A 20,827-nucleotide genomic window follows, 5' to 3' on the forward strand; every position below is an offset into this window, starting at 1 on the left:
TTCCTTCCTTCCTTCCTTCCTTCCTTCCTTCCTTCCTTCCTTCCTTCCTTCCTTCCTTCCTTCCTTCCTTCCTTCCTTCCTTCCTTCCTTCTGTCAGTTTTCCAAGTGATGAAATCCATTTAAAAAGAAAAGCACAAAGCCCATCTTCTAAAAAGATTTCTTTTATTTAGGAAAGCATCAAATTGGCAAAGTCCATGGTAATTCTGGATCTGACACAACCCGGAATTACCCCACAACACTAAAAGTTAGAAACAACCCCCAAAAGTCACATTCTACAATAGAAATAATTCAACGTTGCTTGATGTCATAAATCTCCACTTCATGGGGCCCCAGCATGGACAGCTCGTTTCCCACGAGAAGAAGAATCACCTAGCCTAAACAACTCTCTCTTTATCTCCACTCCTGCCCACTTAGGAATGTGGCAATCCCGAAACCCTTCCCCCCATGACCGCCAAAGAGAAAGTAAGAAAAAGAATATATACTAAGCCTAACTAAAATGGCTACACATGTCAATTTCGGGCTTGACACCTTCCTTCCTTCCATTTCTCATTCTCCTTTCTGGTGGCTCGGTGGTTAGAATGCAGTATTGTAGGCTGATTCTGCTGACTGCCAGCAGTTCGATCCTGACCGGATCAAGGTCAACTCAGCCTTCCGTCCTTCTGAGGTCAGTTAAATGAGGACCCAGATTGTTGGGGGGCAAGAGACTGACTCTGTAAACTGCTTAGAGAGGACTGTGAAACACTATAAAGCGGTATATAAGTCTAAGTGTTATTGCTATTGTTCTTCCTTTTCTCCTTCTCTCCTTCCTCGCTCCTTCCCATCCATCCATCCATTTATCCATCCATCCATTCTCTTCGCTGATAATCTAAAGCTATGCAACACCACAGACAATACTGCTACCCTTCAAAAAGACCTCGACTATGTATCAGAATGGTCAAACAAATGGCAACTTCAAATCTCAACAAATAAATAATCTGTCCTACATATTGGGGAAAAAAATCAGAAAATAAAATACAAGCTGAATAGTCAAGATCTTGTTGATGATCCAAGCTCTGTAAAGGACCTTGGAGTACTCATCTCTAATGATCTAAGTGCTAGAGCCCACTGCAACTACATAGCCAAAAAGGCATTCAGACTTGTTAACCTAATCCTACGTAGCTTTTCCTCTGGTAATATCACACTACTAACTAGAGCATGCAAAACATTTGCCAGACCAATACTCAAATACAGCTCATCAGTCTAGAACCCACATTACCTATCTGATATTAACACAGTTGAGAAAGTCCAGAAATATTTCACAAGAAGAGTTCTCCACTCCTCTACTCGTTGCAGAATACCTTGTGCCTCCAGACTCGAAATTCTAGACCTAGAAAACCTAGAACTACGCCGCCTTTGGTCCGATCTAAGTATTTTATATAAAATTATACATTGCAATGTCCTATCTTTCAGTGAATACTTCAGCTTCAACATAACAATACAAAAGCACACAATAGATACAAACTCAGGGTAAACCGCACCAAACTTGATTGCAGGAAATATGACTTCAGCAACAGAGTGGTCAATGTCTGGAATCCTCTACCTGACTCTGTGGTTTCTTCCCCAAACCCCAAAAACTTTAACCTTAAACTGTCTACTATTGACCTCACCCCTTTCCTAAGAGGTCTGTAGGGGGCGTGCATAAGCGCACCAACATGCCTACCGTTCCTGTCCTATTGTTTCTTTTATATTTTTCTTATATGTATTCATTTCGTGTATTCATAACTATGTTTTTACTTATACCTATTAACTTGTAAGCAATTGACATAAATAAGTAAGTAAGTAAGTAAGTAAGTCTAAGTGCCATTGTCCTTTCCTTTCCTTTTCTTTTCTTCCTTCCTTTCCTTCCCAGTGGTTAGAATGCCGTATTGCAGGCTAAGTCTGCCCACTGCCAGCAGTTCGATCCTGACTGGCTCCAGGTTGACTCAGCCTTCCATCCTTCCCAGGTGGGTCAAATGAGGACCCAGATTGTTGGGGGCCAAAAGGCTGGCTCTGTAAACCGCTTAGAGAGGGCTGGGAAGCACTATGGGGTGGTACAGGTAGTCCTTGACTTACAACCATTCGTTCAGTGAGCATTCGAAGTTACAACAGCAAGGAAAAAAGCGATTTAGAAGGGTTTTTCACACTTACGACCGTTGCAGCATCTCCATAGTCACATGATCAAAATCCAGACGCTTGGCACCTGATTCACATTTATGACGGTCATGGTGCCCTGGGGTCACGTGAACCAGATTCATTTAACAACAGTGTTACTAGCTTAACAAACATAATGATTGTGGCAAGAAAAGGTCATAAAATGAGGGAAAACTCACTTAACAAATGTTTCCCTTTGCAACACAGATGTTGGCCTCGACTGTGGTCGTAAGTTGAGGATTCTCCCTGTATTCTGTTTAGTAGAAGAAAGCAACTGAAAGAGCCTTCAACAATCTAGCAACGCTGCGCACTATGTTAAATCTCTTTTCACGGGCTGACGTTATCCGAGACAGGGAGAGAAGGCCGATTAAGGATGAAGGCCAGCCTTGGGGAGGAGCTCGGCCCCATCAGGACCGGACGTCCTCTGGATTTGTGGGATAGCCTCTTTCCCCTTAAGGCCAGTTTGTTTTCGCAGGCATTTAATTTCTCCGGTGAGCCCTTTTTTTTTTTCCCCTTTTTAAAATTCTGTTTCTATCTGGCGTTCTCTTTCCATTTGAGCCTCTAATTGGTTTTTAATGTGTCGTTTGATGGCGGGAAATTGGGTTTGGCGCGCACGGTTGAGATTAAAAGGGGGGAATGAAAGGATGGCCGAGCAAACAAAACGTCTGGATATTGCCGTTAAGAGGAAACGGGTTGGTCTGTTTTTACTTTTGAGAACCTCCTAATTTTAAAAAAAATGTTCAATCTGTGTTCATTTGCCTACACTTTGGAAAGTCGGAACTGGGTTTGCAGGCGTCGTGCGGTGATGACCGCGGCCTAAACTTCCTTGGGAGAAGAAATCCTGCCAGATTTGCCTCCAGTTTTAGAGCTATAGGCAGGGGAGGGATTCTACCAGTTCGAACCGGTTCAGACGAACCTCTTGCTCCAAAGATCAGCTGGCAGCAATTTCCTGTGATTTATTTCGGTTTTTTAGAGCAATGGTCGACAACCGGTGGGCCGGGGACCACTGGTCGTCTGTGAGGAAATTTTGGTGGTCCGCAGAGAAATGTTCCCCCCCCTCCCAAAAGCAATTAATCCAGGCTGTGCAGAAACACAAGGCTGCGCCGCCCACATGGCCCGCGGGAACACAAGGCTTGCGTCGCTTGCATTGCGAGCAACACGAGGTAGTGAGGGGAGGGAGAAAAGGGCGAAGGGGGGGGACTTGTCCCACTCACCCCACGTGCCTGGTCAGGCCACCGGGCTGCTTCTTTTCGCTTCTTTCTTTTTCTGCTTTTGGCTGCACGCAAGGAAAGCAGCAAAAGTCTTTCTTTCTCTCGCCCAAACTCCACCAGAAATGAGTCTTTGGGACCCTGCAAGGCCTCCTGCTCCAAGAGGCTGCACTGGCAAAGACTCATTTCAGGCGGAGTTTGGGAGAGAAAGAAAGACTTCTGCGGCTTCTGCTGCTTTCCTTGCATGAAGCCAAAAGTCTCTCTCTCTCTCTCTCTCCCCCTGAGAACGGAGCTGGAGACGGTATCCTGCGATCCCAAATAAAGAACGATCGATCGGTAGAAAAACAGGGTGGGGGATTTTCCTACAGACTTTTTTGGGGATTTTCCCAGGGTCTCTGGTCCGCGGGATTTAAAATTATGCATTTGGTGGTCCCTGAGGTCCAAAAGGTTGGAGACCCATTTTAGAGCATGGCTGATTCACAGGGATTTGCAGTAGAAGGTAAGTATTAGAGCTTCTTTAAACACAGAGCGCACAATTACCGAACCAGTTGTTATACCGGTGGAATCCCACCCCTGGCTACAGGTACTCGACTTATGACCACAACTGAGTCCAAGATTTCCGTTTGTTGAGTGAGACAGTGGTTAAGTGAATTTCGCCCAATTTTATGGCCTTTCTCGCCCTGGTGGGTAAGCGAACCCCTGCAGGCGTTAAATTAGTAACCCAGTCGTTAAGTGAATCTGTCCTTCCCCGTTGACTTTGCTTGTCAGAAGGTTGCAACAGGGGAATCCTGGGACCGTCATAAACACGAATCAGTTGCCAAGGGTCTGAATTTCGACCGTGTGGCCAATGGGGACGGGTACAACGTGAAAAAATGGTGGTTAAGTCCCTTTTTTCCAGGGCTGTTCTAACTTCGGTCACTAAACAAACCGTTGTTAAGTCGAGGATTACTTAGAGTGGAGGACCAAGATCATCAGAGGAGATCCTGTTGCTTAAGACTGACAGCAGCTGAACAGCTTTGGATGAGGGAATCGTTTTTAGGACTAGCCCAAAGTTTCTTCAACCGTGGCAACTTGAAGATCTGTAGACTTCAACTCCCAGAATTCCCCAGCCAGCAATTGCTGGCTGGGGAATTCTGGGAGTTGAAGTCCACACGTCTTCAAGTTGCCACGGTTGAAGGAACGCCGGTCTAGAATGTGTCTGATGGCAAGTTGCATCTTTGCCTGGGCCTTCCCGGGACAAAAATCACACCAAACAATCCCCACCCCCAACAATTTTACAATCAATCAATCAATCAATGCATTGGGGAGAACATATTAATCAATTGGAGCTCCATCTGCACTTCACGGATTACAACGAACGTAACTGGAAGTTACGCCCGTTTTTTGTCCAAACCACTCCGTAGCAAATAATGGGCTCACTTAATGACTGTGGCGTCTGTTTCACGAGTACTGCGTTCATTTAACGACCACTGCCAAACAAGTCATAAGTGTTTGGGCTGCTCGTGGGACTGACCCAATTGATGACTGTCATGACATGCGAGTGAAATGGGCAAGCTCCTTCACAATCATATCTCAAGCACTTCCTGTATGCATCCAGCCATCTCTCCATCTCTCTATCCTTTACATCTATCTGCCTCCCTGTCATCTAGCTATCATCTCACTATCTACCTATTTAAATATCTGTCTATAATCTATCATATCTGTCCATCTGTCTATCACTATCTCTATTATCTATCTTTCATCTATCATCTGTCTGTCATATCTGTCTGTCTATCACTATCATCTATCTATCATATCTGTCTATCACTATCTCTATCATCTATCTATCATATGTATCACTATCTCTATCTGTCTATCATCTATTATCTATCATATCTATCTATCTATCACTATCATCTATCTATCTACCTAGCTGTCTATCCATCTATCTATCCATCCATCTATCTGTCTGTCCGTCCATCCGTCCATCCATCCATCCATCCATCTATCTCTATCATATCTGTCTGTCTGTCTATCACTATTTATCATCTATCTATCTACTGTATCTATCTATCATATCTATCTATCACTATCTCTATTTATCATTTATCTGGCTATCTGTCTGTCTATCACTATCTCTATTCATCCATCCATCCACCTCTGTCTATAAACATGTATATGGCCACCCACTCACTCGCAGTGTCTGAGTGTTATTTTACAAAAGAAATAAAAGCCCAACAGTAATCCCCTACTTTTACTTGAAAGTAGGTGAAGGGAGGAAAGAAGAGGGATAAAAGAAACCTGCAGAGACCTTAGCTCAGTGACCTTGACCAAAAGAGAGAGAGACAGAGAGACAGAGAGACAGAGAGACAGAGAATGAGAATGAATTCAAAACGGCCATAAAGCAAGTCCCATCCAGCCTCTTCCCTGCTCTGCTGCTAGATCACTTGATCTATAAATCCTGAACAGCCCAAAGAAATGTAATTTCCACTCACAGTAGCAGGTTCCTTTGAGAGGGTTACCCTGGTATCGATTCTCGACTTCACACCTGGAGGAAAAAAGCATTAAAAGAATTGGCCCCTGGTCGTAATTCTTTCATGTACACGAAACTTTTATTTCTCCCCTTGATTTGTACCCAGGAAAAATCTGAAATAGCAGCAGGGTTTTTTTTTTTTGTTTTTTTGGGTGTGGGGGGAGTAGATAAAAGTCAGAGTGATCTTCCTCGGCTTACGACCCAATATTTCCACTGCAAATCAGGCACTGAACCAGTGGTGGGATTCCAAGTTTTTTACTACCGGTTCTGCGGGCGTGGCTAGGTGGGTGTGGCAGGGGAAGGATATACTACAAAATCTCCCTTCCCTTCCCCCCCACCCCGCTAACCTGCTTTCCAGCTCCGTTCTCCTGTGCAGGGCAACCAAAGGAGACCCAGCCGATCAGCTGGGATTCAATGGGAGGCAGAGAAGAGATGGGGGTTGGCGGGGCCAGTCAGGGGTGGGATTGGCCGGTTCTCTGAACTATTCCAAATTTCCGCTACCAGTTCTCCAGAACTGGTCAGAACCAGCTGAATATACCACCTCTGCACTGGGCCCAGCTGCTCCTCCTCTTCCTCATCAGCCACCTCCAGATCTGGGGGCTGTTGACTCTCCACCCCCTGCAGAGGGGATGGAGCCTCGCTAGCAGCGGTGGATCTTCCGTCCCAAGGACCAGCCCATAGATTCCCACTGCTCTCCTCTCCTCTGCCTTCTGCACATCCACCCATCAGGCACTGGACCCGGCTGTTCCTCCTCTTCCTCATCAGCCACCTCCAGATCTGGGAGCTGTTGACTCTCCATCCGAGGGCTGATGGACGGCCCAGGCACCGCCTCTATCTCTGACAGCTCCGTTCCCTCTGGCCGACAGGCCACAACAAAAGGGGGCTTAGGAAAGGGAACTGTGATGGGTACTCGGGTGGTTTTCAAAAAGTAGCCTGAACAACCATTTGACCGGGATGGTATAAGGTCTCCTGCCTTGAGCACGGGGGTGGGGGGGGGGTGGGGGGTTGGACTAGATGACCTTCGAGGTCCCTTCCAGTCCTACGATTCTGTGTTCTTCGAGCAGGGAACGGACTGATCTCTGCAGCTGCAGCAAAATCATTCACACGACCCAGCTAGGCCAACCCGAACCTTCTGGGATTTCCTCTCCATGACTTCATTGTGAAAGGGAGGTGCAGAATTTCACGATGAAAAGTCCTGCAAACGTGCAAATAACTTTGTAGGCCACCTGTAGGACTTTGGCATGCGATACGGAGATGGGGTGCAATCAACTTTTTTTTTTTCCCCCAGCAGGGCCTCTGTAACCACTGGGGACTGTCCTGGTGCAGAATAACAAAGTTGGAAGGGACCTCGGAGGTCTTCTAGTCCAACCCCCCTGCTCAACCAGGAGACCCTATACAATTTTAGACAAGTGGCTAAAAAAAACCTAACCCGAATCATTCTGGATAAATGGTTGTCCGATCTCTTCTTAAAGACCTTGCAGTGGTGGAGCACCCACAACTTCTGGTGGCAAGCAGTTCCACTGGTTAATTGTCCTCCCTGTTAGGAAGTTTCTCTTTAGTTCTAAGGTTGCTCCTCTCCTTGATTCGTTTCCATCCGTTGCTTCTCGTCCTGCCTTCAGGGGCTTTGGAGAAGAGTTTGACCCCCCTCTTCCTTAGAGTAACCCCTGAGATACTGGAAGACGGCTATCCTGTCCCCCCAAGTCCTTCTCTTCCTTAGGCTAAACATAGCTAGTTCCCTTAGCAGTAGTTTCTGGTGCACACAACAACTGCCCTATCTTGACAGTCACAGCACATCCACCCAGTTCCCTTGTATTTTAGGAGGTGTCCTATGGATATGAAAAAATGCAATTCCTTCTAAGGGAAGATGAAGCTATAAAGGGGATTAAATAACCCTCTTTGACAGCCCTTCAAATATTGGAAGGCTGCTATCCTGTCACTCCTAGTGCTTTTCTTTGATTCTTTATTAAACTAGACATACCCATTGCTCTGGTCCTGGTCTGCTTTCTTTGTTTGGAAAGTCAAGAGGTGGGTGGGTGGGTGAGGCGAGGTGTCATATAAGCATCCAGGTGAGGTTTTGGGGTGTTTAGATCTCTCAGCTTGGCTATTTTCCTGCAGACGTTCCTTTACTCAAACTAGGTAACAACTTCAGTGCTGGAAGGGAGTAGGGGAAGACAAAGGAAAAGGAGGAAGAGGAGGAGGAGGAGAAGCAGGAGGAGGAGGAGGAGGAGGAGGAGAAAGAGAAGGAGAAGGAAAAGGAAGGAAGAGAAGGAGGAGGAGCAGGAGAAGAAGAAGAGGAGGAGGAGGAAGAAGAAGAGGAAGAAGGAAGAAAGAAGAAACAACAAGAAGAAACAAGAAAGAAGAAGAGGAGGGAGGAGGAGGAGGAGGAGGAGGAGGAGGAGGAGGAGGAGGAGGAGGAGGAGGAGGAGGAGGAGGAGGAGGAGGAGGAGGAGGAGGAGAACTATGGGGTCCTTGATGCTTTCTGAGCTTGGTGGTTTTCTTGCAGATGTTTCATGACCCAACTAGGGAACATCAGCAGTGCTAGAAGGAGTGGGGTTTGCAGAGAGGAGGAGGAGGTGGAGGTGGAGGTGGAGGAGAAAGAGAAGGAGAAGGAGAAGGAGAAGGAGAAGGAGAAAGAGAAAGAGAAAGAGAAAGAGAAAGAGAAAGAGAAAGAGAAAGAGAAAGAGAAAGAGAAAGAGAAGGAGAAGGAGAAGGAGAAAGAGAAAGAGAAGGAGAAGGAAAAAAGAGAAGGAGGAGGAGCAGGAGAAGAAGAAGAAGAGGAGGAAGAAGAAGAAGAAGAAGAGGAAGAAAGAAGAAACAACAAGAAGAAAGAAGAAGAAGCGAAGAGGGAAGAGAGAGGAGGAGGAGGAGGAGGAGGAGGAGGAGGAGGAGGAGGAGGAGGAGGAGGAGGAGGAGGAGGAGGAGGAGGAGAAGGAAAAGGAAGGAAGAGAAGGAAGAGGAGCAGGAGAAGGAGAAGAAGAAGAAGAGGAGGAAAGAAGAAACAACAAGAAGAAAGAAGAAGAAGTGAAAAGGGAGGATGGAGGAGGAGGAGAAGGAGAAGAGGAAGAGGAGGAGGAGGAGGAGGAGGAGCAGGAGCAGGAGGAGGAGGAGGGTAGCAGCTATGGAGCTCCTTGATGGTCTCTGAGCTTGGCAGTTTTCTGGCAGACATTTCATGACCCAACTAGGTAACACTATCAGTCAGTACTGATTACCGTACTGTTACTACAGAGCTGATGATGTAACCTAGTTGGGTCATGAAATGTCTGCAAAAAAAGAAAAAAAAACCAGAGAGCACCAAGGACCCTACAGATCTCCTCCTCCTCCCACACCCTACTCCCAGGGGTGGGATCCGACAGGGTTAACTATTGGTTCGGTGAATTATGATGTTCGGTGATTTCTGATGTGCTTCTCTGCAGGCTGCGTGCCCACCTGTAAATTGTCATCAGCACGCTGCGTGCAGAGAAGCAGCCTTTCAAAAAGCCCCTTTTTCCTGCTTTTTTAACTGCAGCTGTGCCTTGTACGGCAGCTGAGGTTGAAAAAGCAGGAAACGTCAGGTAAGAGCCCGGGCAGGCGGGTGGGCCAAAACATCAGCAGACATAGAACCGGTTCTATGTCTGCTGCTCTTCAGAGCTACCGCTTCTGCAGAGGTGGACAGAACCGGTAGAAACCCATCCCTGCCTACTCCCTTATAGAACTGATGATGTTCCCTAGTTGGGTCATGAAACGTCTACAAAAACCCCCCGCCAAGAGAGCCTCAAGAATCCCTTATTTCAATCTATAGCTACAAATATTCTCCTTTATTGCCCTTTCGATCACCAAAGGGCAGAAGTGCGACGAGCTACGGTCTCCCCAAGTGTTTCCAAGCTGCCACTCACAGCTGGCATTCTTCTCCTTTGATCCCTTTGGTTGTGCAGAAACACTTCCCGGTGTTGGTGTTGCAGATGGATGCGTGGCCGTTACACTTGCAGGCTGCAAGAGAAAAAGGCATATTTCCTACAAAATATATACAAACCATTCGGAAAGGAGGAAGTCAACAAGTTGCATGCAAATCGGGCAGGCGGATTTTCTCCGGCAATGGGTAGGTAGTCCTCGACTTACAACCGCAAAGTTGGGCCTGGCATTTTGGGTTGCTAAGCCGGATGGTAGCTAAGTGAGTTGGGCCCCTTTTTACGACCTTTGGTTCTGACCCAAGCCTCGTTCAAATCAAATAAACACAAAGTATATATAAAAGCAAGCCTTTTTAATGTGTTTCTGTGAATTTGGTTCATTCACGGCAAAGAGTCATTAAAACCAATTGTCCCAGATAAGAGCAAGCCTTTTCAAGGTTGTGCAAGGCTGCCAAGAACACTAGATAAAGTTGCCAAGAAATAGTTCAAACACAAAGAGTCTCCAAACACCAACCAAGACAGTCTAAATGTCCACAAGGCTTGAGTGCAAAAACGTCTTTGCTTCCTGCAAAGAACTCTGGTTTCTCCGCTGGCTTTTATCCCTTAAGGGAGTGGCCATCACCTTGCAGCCTTACTCCCGTGTCGCCCGTGCTGCTGCAGCTGCTCTTTCCTTAGAGCAGCCCTGCACGCATGCGCACTGGGCACAGGCTCCTCGGGGTCCTCTTCCTCAGTGCTGCCAGCCTCCACAATCTCCGAAGGCAGCACCCCACTCCCTGATGGTCCTGGCCCCATCCCTGCGTCACATGCAGGCCTCTCATCTGAGTCCTCGCTCTCCAAGACCTCAACCGTCCACACCTGCTGCTGGCAAAGCAGAACACCTTTCCTGCCACAGTTGTTACGCGAATCATCGCAGTTATTAAGTTAGTAACCCGGTTGTAAAGTGAATCTGGATTCCCCATTGACTTGCTTGTCAGGAGGTCGCAAAACGGGGACGCTGCGACTGTCATAAATATGAACGCGTTGCCGAGCGTCTGAAGTTTGATCACATGACCACAGGTGGCAGCTATAAAATAGACATAGAAGTCAGCGAGCTGTCAGGATTCCGGCACTTACCCCCAATTAAATCATGAGTCTCGAGAGAAACTTCCAAAACTTCAAAAGGATTTATTGGGAGTTAACATGCCGGCACTGCCTGGGTGTAGCCGACTCTTGAGACACATAATTCATTGTCCCCCTTGACCCTGGTTTTCTCCCACCCCTGGGTGTATCGTAATCCATATTCTCCAATGGGACACCTCCATAGCCAAGAGTCATCAATCATGCTCTCCCGTTAGAATTTTGCACGGCAGAAACTTCAGTCACCTAGTGACTATCTTTGAAAACATTTATGGAATGCACTTTCAGTTTCCAAGCTGCTGCACTGCTCCCCCCTCCCTTTCTGTTGGCAACTCTAAAACGACCAGAGAAATGTTTAATGAGTTGACCACAGGAATACTGCGATGGCCATAAATGTGAAAAAGTTGTTAAGTCCCTTTTTTCAGTGCCATTGTAACTTGGAATGGTCACTACAGGAACCGTTGTAAGTCGAGGAAGAAACTGTTCTAAGACTTACAGGGTGTTTTCTCCTCTTAACGGGAAATGCAGAAAAAAGTGGTGGATTTGCGTCTACACGCTAGGAATGTTTAGCAACCCAGATCTGAACGGGAAAAGGCAACCAAGATATTAGAATAAACAAAGGTGGAAGGGACCTTGGAGGTCTTCTAGTCCAACGCCCTGCTCGGGAAGGAGACCCTATTCCATTCCAGACAAATGGTTATCCAGTCTCTTCTTAAAAGCCTCCAGGGATGAAGCATCCACGACTTCTGGTAGCAGGTAGTTCCACTGGTTAATTGTTTCTTACTGTCAGGAAATTCCTCCTTAGCTCCCGGTTGCTTCTCTCCCGGATGAGTTTCCATCCGTTGCTTCTTGTCGTGCCTGTTAGGGGCTATTTTGGAGAAATAGCTTGACTAGCTTGAGATGATTCAAAGCATGCGGTGGGAAGAAGGCACCTCGCGGCTTCTGCCAACTGCAAATTGCCACACGACATGTGCAGAGCGGGAGAGGGGAGGAAAAAGAGAGAGAGAGAGAGAGAGTAAGGGAGGGAGGGAAGGAGAGAGAGAGAGGGAGGGAGAGGAATGTTCCTTTCTTCTCGGAAGCCATGACTTTGATTTGCAAAAGTTGTCAGCCCTCAAGGCTGCAGAGATAAGCTTTTAAGTGCGTCACCGAAAACCTGCCAGAAAAAGAACAGGGGAGGCTACATTGCGAATGCCGGAAAGCAACAGCCCCCACGGGCACATTATACCAACACGGGCACCGTCGCAGCCCGAGGCTGATCCGATCGTTTTCAAAGACGCTGAGAGAGGGAGTGCGTGCACCCAGCCGATCCCTGTATTGTTGGTTCCGCTCCTCTGTGGATACATATTTCTTGGTTTGTTCTGTTTATTTGTTTATTTAATAGTTTGGGAAGAAACATATTGTCCTTCCCAAGATCGTAATTAAGCCCACGCTTAGTTAAAACAACGCTTGTTTTATTTCAATACTGGGAATTTAGTTCATTCCTAGCCGGTAATGAGTCCCAAACAGTTCCTCGAGATAAGCACCCACCTTTTCTTTCCTTTGAATTGCTGCCAACAACTAGTGTTCAATTAACTGTAAAAAACCAGCCGAAGTACAAAATCCACACAGAGCTTCAAGGATTAATCCGAACAGAATGAACAACTTTGCTTCCTGCAAAGGTTTCATCATCTTGGCCTGACTTTTCTCCCTTAGGGGAGGGGCAATCACCTCCCAGCCTTACTCCCGAGTCGCCCCTTTTGTCTCAGCTACTCTTGCCTTCTGGCAGCTCTGCGCACACGCGCACTGGGAACAGGCTCCCCTGGGTCCTCTGCCTCACTGCAGTCAGATACTGGAGGCTCCAGAGTCCACACATAACTCCCAGATAGCCCTGGCCCCCATCTCTGTGTCGGATGCAGGACCCTCGTCCGAGCCCTCCCCAGACTCCCAGACTGGCCCATGGTCCTCTCCACTGTCCGACTCTGCTGCCGTCTGTGCAGGCTGCCGTCGAACCACAACAGTTTCACTTCTCATCCAAGAAGCTTCTTCAGCTCAGACAGGATGGTGGGCAAGGTTTTCCTGTCAGTCATGTCCGACTTTAAGGCATGGCACTCGGTCTCTGTTTCTCGGCCGAGGGAACCAGTGTTGTCCGAAGACAATTTCCGTGGTCATGCAGCCAGTGGGACGATACGCTGAGGCACACGGAATGCTGTGACCTTCCCACCAAAAGTGGTGCCTGTTTGGCTACTCGCATTTGCTTGCTTTCGAACTGCTAGGTAGGCAGCAGCTGAGACCAGGACGGGAGCTCACCCTGTCTGCCGGCTCTCTAGCTGACAAGCTCAGCATCTGGAATTTCTGCGCCAACTCAGGAAGCTCAAACTGCCCAAGGAGCTGCTGATCCAGTTCTATAGAGGAATGATTGAGTCTGTCACCTGCACCTCTATACCAGGGTCTGGTTTGGTTCTGCAACCCAACAGGACACAGAAACAGACTCCAGAGAGTAGAAAAAACAATGGCTACCAACCTGCTTTCCATGGAGGACCTGTATACTGCACCCTGGGTCCAAAAGAGGGCTGTGAAAATATCTACCGACCCCACACATCCTGGACATCAACCGTTTCAACTCCTACCCTCAAAACGACACTATAGAGCCCTGCACACCAGAACAACTAGACACAAGGAGAGTTTTTTCCCCAACGCCATCACTCTGCTAAACAAGCAATTCCTTCAACACGGTCCAACTATTTACTAAGTCTGCATTACTATTATTATTAATCCTCCTATCCTTCCTTTCACCCATCTCTTCCCACTTATGACTGTATGATTATAACTTTGTCGCTTGTATCCTTACGATTTATATGGACTGTTTCCTAGTATGATTTGATTGCTTATTGTACCTGATGACTATCATTAAGTGTTGCACCTGATGATTCTTGACTCCTGACAAATGTCTCTTTTCTCTTATGTACACTGAGAGCATTTGCACCAAGACAAATTCCTTGTGTGTCCAATCACACTTGGCCAATAAAAGAATTCTCTATTCTATTCTATTCTATTCTATTCTATTCTATTCTGTTCTGTTCTGTTCTGTTCTGTTCTGTTCTATTCGTTGCTTCTATATCCCATTCCATCCCATCCCATCCCATTTAAATTCTATTCCTATATCCTTCTATTATATTCTATTGTACCCTATGACTATTATTAAGTGTTGCACCTGATGATTCTTGGCTCTTGATGAATGTATCTTTTCTTTTTATGTACACTGAGAGCATTTGCACCAAGACAAATTCCTTGTGTGTCCAATCACACTTGGCCAATAAAAGAATTCTCTTCTCTCTCTTCTCTTCTCTTCTCTTCTCTTCTCTCTTCTTTAACCAGACAGCCACCTGGAGTAGCAGTCTAACCTTCTCAAGAGCAAAAAGGACACTTCACTGGTTTTAGGAACTGGCATGACAAGAGTTATGGTTTTGGTTTTTTTTCAAAACAGGGCCACTGCAGCTTGTCTTTTGAGGTTATAAACCAGCCACAGCAAGAATTTTGCTGGGTTTTGTTGTTTTCCTTCGCCCGCCCCTCCTCCAGTTAATGACTCTGTGTAAGCTATTTTTAAGGGGCATTTCTTGCCTGAAAAGCAAACCGCCTGCAGGAGTGGGATTCTTAACAAGGTATGCAACGCAAGCCTCTCTTCTCCCCGAGAAGTCGCTATCAATTTAATCAGTGATGGAAAGCATGCATTCTTCCTTAATTAAATTATGCACAGGCAGACAATAGCTGGGCCATCGTTTTCAGAGCAAGCAAAAAGGGCTCTCGGAGACAGGCAAAACAAGGGTTAGGCACCAAAAATTACCGATTTGACAAGCAGCCAGCTTGTCGGTCCCTGCGTGGAAACGGTGCCCTCCCTTGCCAGCCACTTCACCGGCGGAGAGAAAAATCAAGGGCACATAAATAAGCAATGCCGTGGGCGTCCAATTAGAAGCCATTTCCTCAACCCACCGAATTTCATCGGAGAACTACTTGGCCCGGCATCTTTAAATTATTGAGTAGGGAACACAGGCGCCCCCCGCCCCCCTGATTACCGCTGCCTGCGACAGCTAGGTGGGAAAGGCACAATTGCTCTCGGCGCTGGTCTGCAATCAAAGAGGAGAGGAAGGACGGGACTTACGCTGGCAGGTCCCTCCGTTCGTGGGGTCTCCATAGTAACCGGAGATGCACGTCTCGCAGTGTTTGCCGGTGGTCAGGTTCTCGCACTGCTCACAGATGCTCTCGTTGACACATTTGCTGTGCCCGTTGCACTGGCAGGCTGGGGACCAAAAAAAATAAAAAAAAAATTAAAAAGGTGCGATGACCCAAAGGGGGCGTGGCACAAACGCAACACAGTCACATAAGTAAGAAGAGGCCCCTTTAATACCTCCAATTTTGCCCCCAGTGTCCAGGTTACCTTTGGCTGGAGAAAAACTCTCCCAGGAACAGCCTTTTTAAGTGGAGGAAATTCGGTCCGAAAACAAAGTCGCTAAACATCCACACAAACCGCGCTGCAGTAATTAACTGGACAGGGCTGGAGAAGGAATTGCAGACTTGAAAGCCCAGCAAACCACACAGAGTTGGGAAGACACCAGGAACCCAGATAAGTCTCAACGATACCAGATAATTCACGATTTGCTCCCAACAACGTGCTATGTGCAGCTTCCCTTTTTAAACCCTGTGTTCCCAGCTGCAGCAAACGAAGGGAATCAAGGCCCTTTCCTCCCCCGTAAGCCATGCAACTCATGTTGCTCCCTTCTCCGTTCCTGTGTGCCCTAGGATGCAGAGGGGCTGGGCCTGCGTCTTCCTCTGAACTCCCTCTCCCTTGTTCTACCTCTCCCCTGCTCTGCCCAGCCGGCCTTTGCCCTTCCCCAGTTTCTTCCACAGCCAATGGAGCCACATTCCCACTCCCTGTCAGCTGCTCGGCCTTCCCCTCCGGATCAGATTCCGACAGGGGCATGACACGACTTCTGACAAGCAACAAAGCGGACTGACAATGAGAGCTGGCCCTGGAATCAGGGATCTGATGAGACTGGGTCTGCTTTCTAGACTCCAGCTGGGATGAAAGGAATGTCCTAGAGCAGAGCTGTACCGACCCAGGAAACTAAGATCTGTGGACTCCCTATCCCAGAGTTTCACAGCCAGCCAGCTTCTGAAAATTGGGAAAAGCGAGGTGGATTACGTGATCAACGAACTCGTGGGTTGATTCTATTCCAATAAAGCAGCATATGGTTTTCAGAGGGTAGGACTCTGAATGGGGGAGTGCGTAGTGCTCTCTGCGCCTGGTTGATTGCTTGTGTCAGGATTCCAGCCATCGCCCTAATTATATCATGATTCCCGAGCCAAACTTCAAAAAACTTTGAAGGATTCATTAGAGGCGACATACTGGCCCTGCCCGGTATGAAGCCAACTCTGGCCTACGTCATTTACAGTCCCCCTGAGACCCTGTTTCCCCCTCCCTCCCCCCTGGGTGTGTCATCAATCAGATTATCCAATTGAGCACCTTCACGGGCTGGGAGTCGTCAATCACGTTCTCCAATTAAATATATTCGCGGGCAAAAACTCTGGTAATTTAGCTACAGTCTTTTAAAGATAAGAGTTGGAATGTACTCTCGCTTTCCAACTGCTGCACGGCTCTTCCAGATTTCCTTCCTCCTCCCCCCACCCCTGGCAACTACTAAAACAGGCATAGGAATGTTTTATGAGTTGACAGCTTGCAGACATTTCATGACCCACCTAGGTAACATCATCAGGGCTAAAAGGGAGGAGGGGTTTCTCTCTGTCAATATACGAGTGGCTTCTCTTGCCAATGTTGGAGAGGGCATGGTTTTCTCTTTGGTCGTGCCTGGATTAGGGGGACGACTGAACTGGGGAACTACCTAGTTAGGGAACTTTAGCTGTGGAGGTGCTTGGTGCTGTCTGAGTTTGGTTTGCTTGCAGACCCAACAAAGTCAGAATCATCCTTGCTGTGATAACAATGCATTCACCAGTAAGATCACTAGCGTGGATGATGCTACCTAGTTGGGTGGCTAAATGTCTGCAAGCAAATAAGTAAGATCAGAGAGCACCAAGGGCCCTGCAGGGTTTTTCCTTCTCTTCCTCCCTCCCTGTTCCCTACTACCCTAGTTTTCCCTAGTTGGGTCATGAAACGCCTGCAATACAACAACCCAGCTCAGAGAGCACCAAGGACCCCCACAACCCTTCCTTCCTTCCTTCCTTCCTTCCTTCCTTCCTTCCTTCCTTCCTTCCTTCCTTCCTTCCTTCCTTCCTTCCTTCCTTCCTTCCTTCCTTCCTTCCCTTCCTTCCTTCCTTCCCTTCCCTTCCCTTCCTTTCCTTTCTTTCCTTTCCTTTATTCCTTCTCCTTTCTCTTCCTCCTCCTCTCCCCAAACCCTCCTCTCTTTTAGCACTGATAATGATACCTAGTTGGGTCATGAAACGCCTGCAATACAACAACCCAGCTCAGAGAGCACCAGGGACCCCTACAACACTTCCTTCCTTCCTTCCTTCCTTCCTTCCTTCCTTCCTTTCTTTCTTCCTTCCTTCCTTCCTTCCTTCCTTCCTTCCTTCCTTCCTTCCTTCCTTCCTTCCCTTCCCTTCCCTTCCTTCCTTCCTTTCCTTTCCTTTCCTTTCCTTCCCTTTCCTTTATTCCTTCTCCTTTCTCTTCCTCCTCCTCCTCCTCCTCCCTCCTTCTAAGCACTGATAATGATACCTAGTTGGGTCATGAAACATCTGCAAGAAAACCACCCAGCTCAGAGAGCACCAAGGACCCCCACAACCCTTCCTTCCCTTTCCTTTATTCCTCCTCCTTCCTCCTCCTTCTCTCCCCAAACCCTCCTCCCTTCTACCCCGGATGATGTTATCCAGTCGGGTCATGAAACGCCTGCAATACAACAACCCAGCTCAGAGAGCACCAAGGACCCCTACAACCCTTCCTTCCTCCCTCCCTTCCCTCCCTCCCTCCCTCCCTCCTTCCTTCCTTCCTTCCTTCCTTCCTTCCTTCCTTCCTTCCTTCCTTCCTTCCCTTTCCTTTCCTTTCCTTTCCTTTCCTTCCCCTTTCCTTTATTCCTCCTCCTTCTCTCCCCAAACCCTCCTCCCTTCTACCGGATGATGTTATCCAGTCGGGTCATGAAACGCCTGCAATACAACAACCAAGCTCAGAGACCTCTCCTCCTCCTGTCCTCAGCCTCTTATCCACAAACCCACTTCTCCAAGCTCAGAGACCTCTCCTCCTCCTGTCCTCAGCCTCTTATCCACAAACCCACTTCTCCACTGATGATGTTACCTAGCTGGATAAAAAAAACAAACTTAGCTCAGGCAGCACAAAGGACTCCACGGTTCATCCCTGAGAGCTCCAGAGATTCTCTTCTCTTGGTGCTCTGAATTGGGCCTGGATCCCTGCTTGGCCACTTCGAATCAGCCCTTTTCCATACCTGGACACTGGATAAAGGACCAGTTGTATTTGTTCTCCGTCTGGCACAGGCTGACATCCAGGATCGGGTCCGGGTAGGGTTTTCCCGTCGAGGGCAAGGAGGCCGCCGGCATCTTCATGGGAGCCCTGGAAGAGCCTTCCATGCATCGGCCCTTCCCCGTGTTACTGGGATCCGTGCACCAGCCACACCCCGGTTGCTCCAGGCAGTGGCTGCAGGTGAAGTAGCCTGAACAGTTTTCAGCTGCGGGGAGAAAAGCAAAGCAAACTTGTCAATTCAAGGTGACGGAGCACCCAGCGGACTCGGACGGGAGCAAGGAGACTGGGGAGGAACCTGGGCCAGTCCTGGAGGCTGAGGAAAGGGCTCGGGCGAGGGCTCTGCATGAGAGGCAGAGATGGGGCCAGGGCAGGCTGGCAGCAATTGTCAGCTGCCTTCGGAGTTGGAAATCAGTGAGGCAGAAGAACAGCTGGAGCCTGTTCCCGATGTGCGCATGAGCAGAGCTGCCAGGAGAAGGGAACAATTAAGAATTCAAGGTCGACCTGGGAGTAAGGGCACAGGTGGACAGCGTAGGGCCCCTCCCACAGGGATGAAAAGAGGAGCAAAAGGGGAGGGGGCTTTTGCAGGAAGCAATTCGTTCATTCGTTCGAGCCTCGGGAAGATCTCTCGGTCTAACCTAAGACTGTGTGCCCAGCCCTTCCCTGTCAGCACTGCGTGTGCAAATATTTACCGGGCATCTTTCCAAGATAGACAAGGTCGGAGCTAATAATTACACCTTTGCAAGACTGTTACCCAGGCCGTTGGCTAACTGTGAATGCAAGGAATTCACATTCGTGGAATCAAAGAGGTTTTGCCAGGACACAAGAGTTGGCTTAGTGCTCTTTGGGGAGGTCTAGGTCAGAACACAAGGACCAAAGGCTTCAGGCATATCCCAGGCACCAAGAGAAGAACTCAGCCATCTTTCAGCTTCAGCCTCCTTTCTCCCCATTCTGACCACCACCCCGCCCACGTTCTTCGTTTGGAGAAGCCAGAGTTTGCTGTGCAGTAAATCAACGGCCACAAGTGTGGAAAATGGTCATAAGTCACTTTTTCCGTTGTAACTTTGAACAGTCACTAAACGAACTATTGTTAAGTCAAGGACTACCTGTACATGTAACTCAGAATTGAAATGAGGGGGTCCTTGAGGCTTTCTGAGCTTGGTGGTTTTCTGGCAGACGTTTCATGGCCCAACTAGGTAGCATCATCAGTGCTAGAAGGGAGTGAGGTCTAGGAGAAGGAGGAGGTGTGAGGAGGAGGAGGAGGTGTGAGGAGGTGGTGGAGGGTGGAGGAGGAGGAGGAGGAGGAGGAGGAGGAGGAGGAGGAGGAGAGGAGGAGGAGGAGGAGGAGGAGGAGGTGGTGATGGGAGAACTGTGGGGTCCTTGGTGCTCTCTGAGCTTGGTGGTTTTCTTGCAGATGTTTCATGACCGAACTAGGGAACAACATCAGTGCTAGAAGGGAGGGGGGTTTGCAGAAAGGTGGTGGAGGTGGTGGTGGTGAAGGAGGAGAAGGATGACGACGACGACTGTGGAGTCCTTGGTGCTCTCTGCGTTGTTTCTTGCAGACGTTTCATGACCCAACTAGGTAACATCATCAGTGCTAGACTGATGATATTACCTATTTGGGTCATGAAACGTCTGCAAGAAAACCACTAAGCTCAGAGAGCACCAAGGACCCCACAATCATCCCTCCTCCTCCTTTTCCTTTTCCTCCTCCTCCTCGCCACCAACTCTACTCCATTGTAGCACTGATCATATTGCCTAGTCTGGTAGTAAAATGTCTGCCAGAAAACCACCCAGCTCTCAGGACAGCAAGAATCCCGCACTCTTCCTCTTCCTTCCCCCTCCTCCTCCTCCCGTCTGTAAACTTCACTCCTTCCAGCACTGATAATGTTACGTAGCTGGGTCATGAAATGTCTGCAAGTAAATCACCAAGCTCAGGGAACACCAAGGACCCCACAGTCCATTTCCTCCTCTTCCTTTTCCTCCTCCTCCTCCTCCTCCTCTGCAAACCCCAACCCTTCTAGCCTGATGATGCTATCTGGCTGAAAACGAAACATCTGCAGGATAAACCCCCCAGCTCAGAGAACACCCAGAGGCGCCCTCTCCTTTCTTTGGATGCCCCCCCCCCAACCCTCCCTCCCGATCCCGGCAAAGGAGAGAGAGGGCTCACGTGGACAGCTGCTGACGGTGTGCCACTCCATGCACTGGCCGTACGGGAAGGAGGCCACGTAGGCGTTGGAGTCCACGCACTGCTTCTTGTTGCTGCACCACATGCACTCCGAGTTGCTGCTGGTGCACTCGCTGCACGCCGTCCTCAGGCCGCAGGGAGTGCGGCACTGCTTGGCGCTGTGGTTGGCTGCAGGGAGGGGGGGGAGAAAGACACGAGGATGTGGCACGGGGGTGAACGCAAGCGCCTCTTCCCCAACATCTGCAGCACGTCAGGCGCAAGTAAGATAGGAACCTTTTTCGGATGGCCGAAAAA

General features: G+C 48.4%; 1 protein-coding gene across 1 annotated transcript in view; it reads right to left on the bottom strand.

Annotated features, from left to right (window-relative positions):
* The window catches only part of ATRN (attractin), a 246,933-nt gene that overhangs the window by 99,214 nt on the left and 126,892 nt on the right, over positions 1-20,827 (bottom strand). Inside the window, exons 17-21 of the mRNA XM_087962695.1 lie at positions 20,516-20,701; positions 18,314-18,553; positions 15,025-15,162; positions 9,762-9,855; positions 5,852-5,904 (exon numbers count right to left, since the gene is read on the bottom strand). Coding sequence (XP_087818821.1) covers positions 5,852-5,904; positions 9,762-9,855; positions 15,025-15,162; positions 18,314-18,553; positions 20,516-20,701 — 711 coding nt within the window. The remainder of the gene's footprint in view (positions 1-5,851; positions 5,905-9,761; positions 9,856-15,024; positions 15,163-18,313; positions 18,554-20,515; positions 20,702-20,827) is intronic.

This window comes from Notechis scutatus, chromosome 4 (genome assembly GCF_049901735.1).
Source record: "Notechis scutatus isolate UNSWTSFEM ecotype Mainland chromosome 4, rNotScu1.2, whole genome shotgun sequence".
NCBI classification, from domain to species: Eukaryota; Metazoa; Chordata; class Lepidosauria; order Squamata; family Elapidae; genus Notechis; species Notechis scutatus.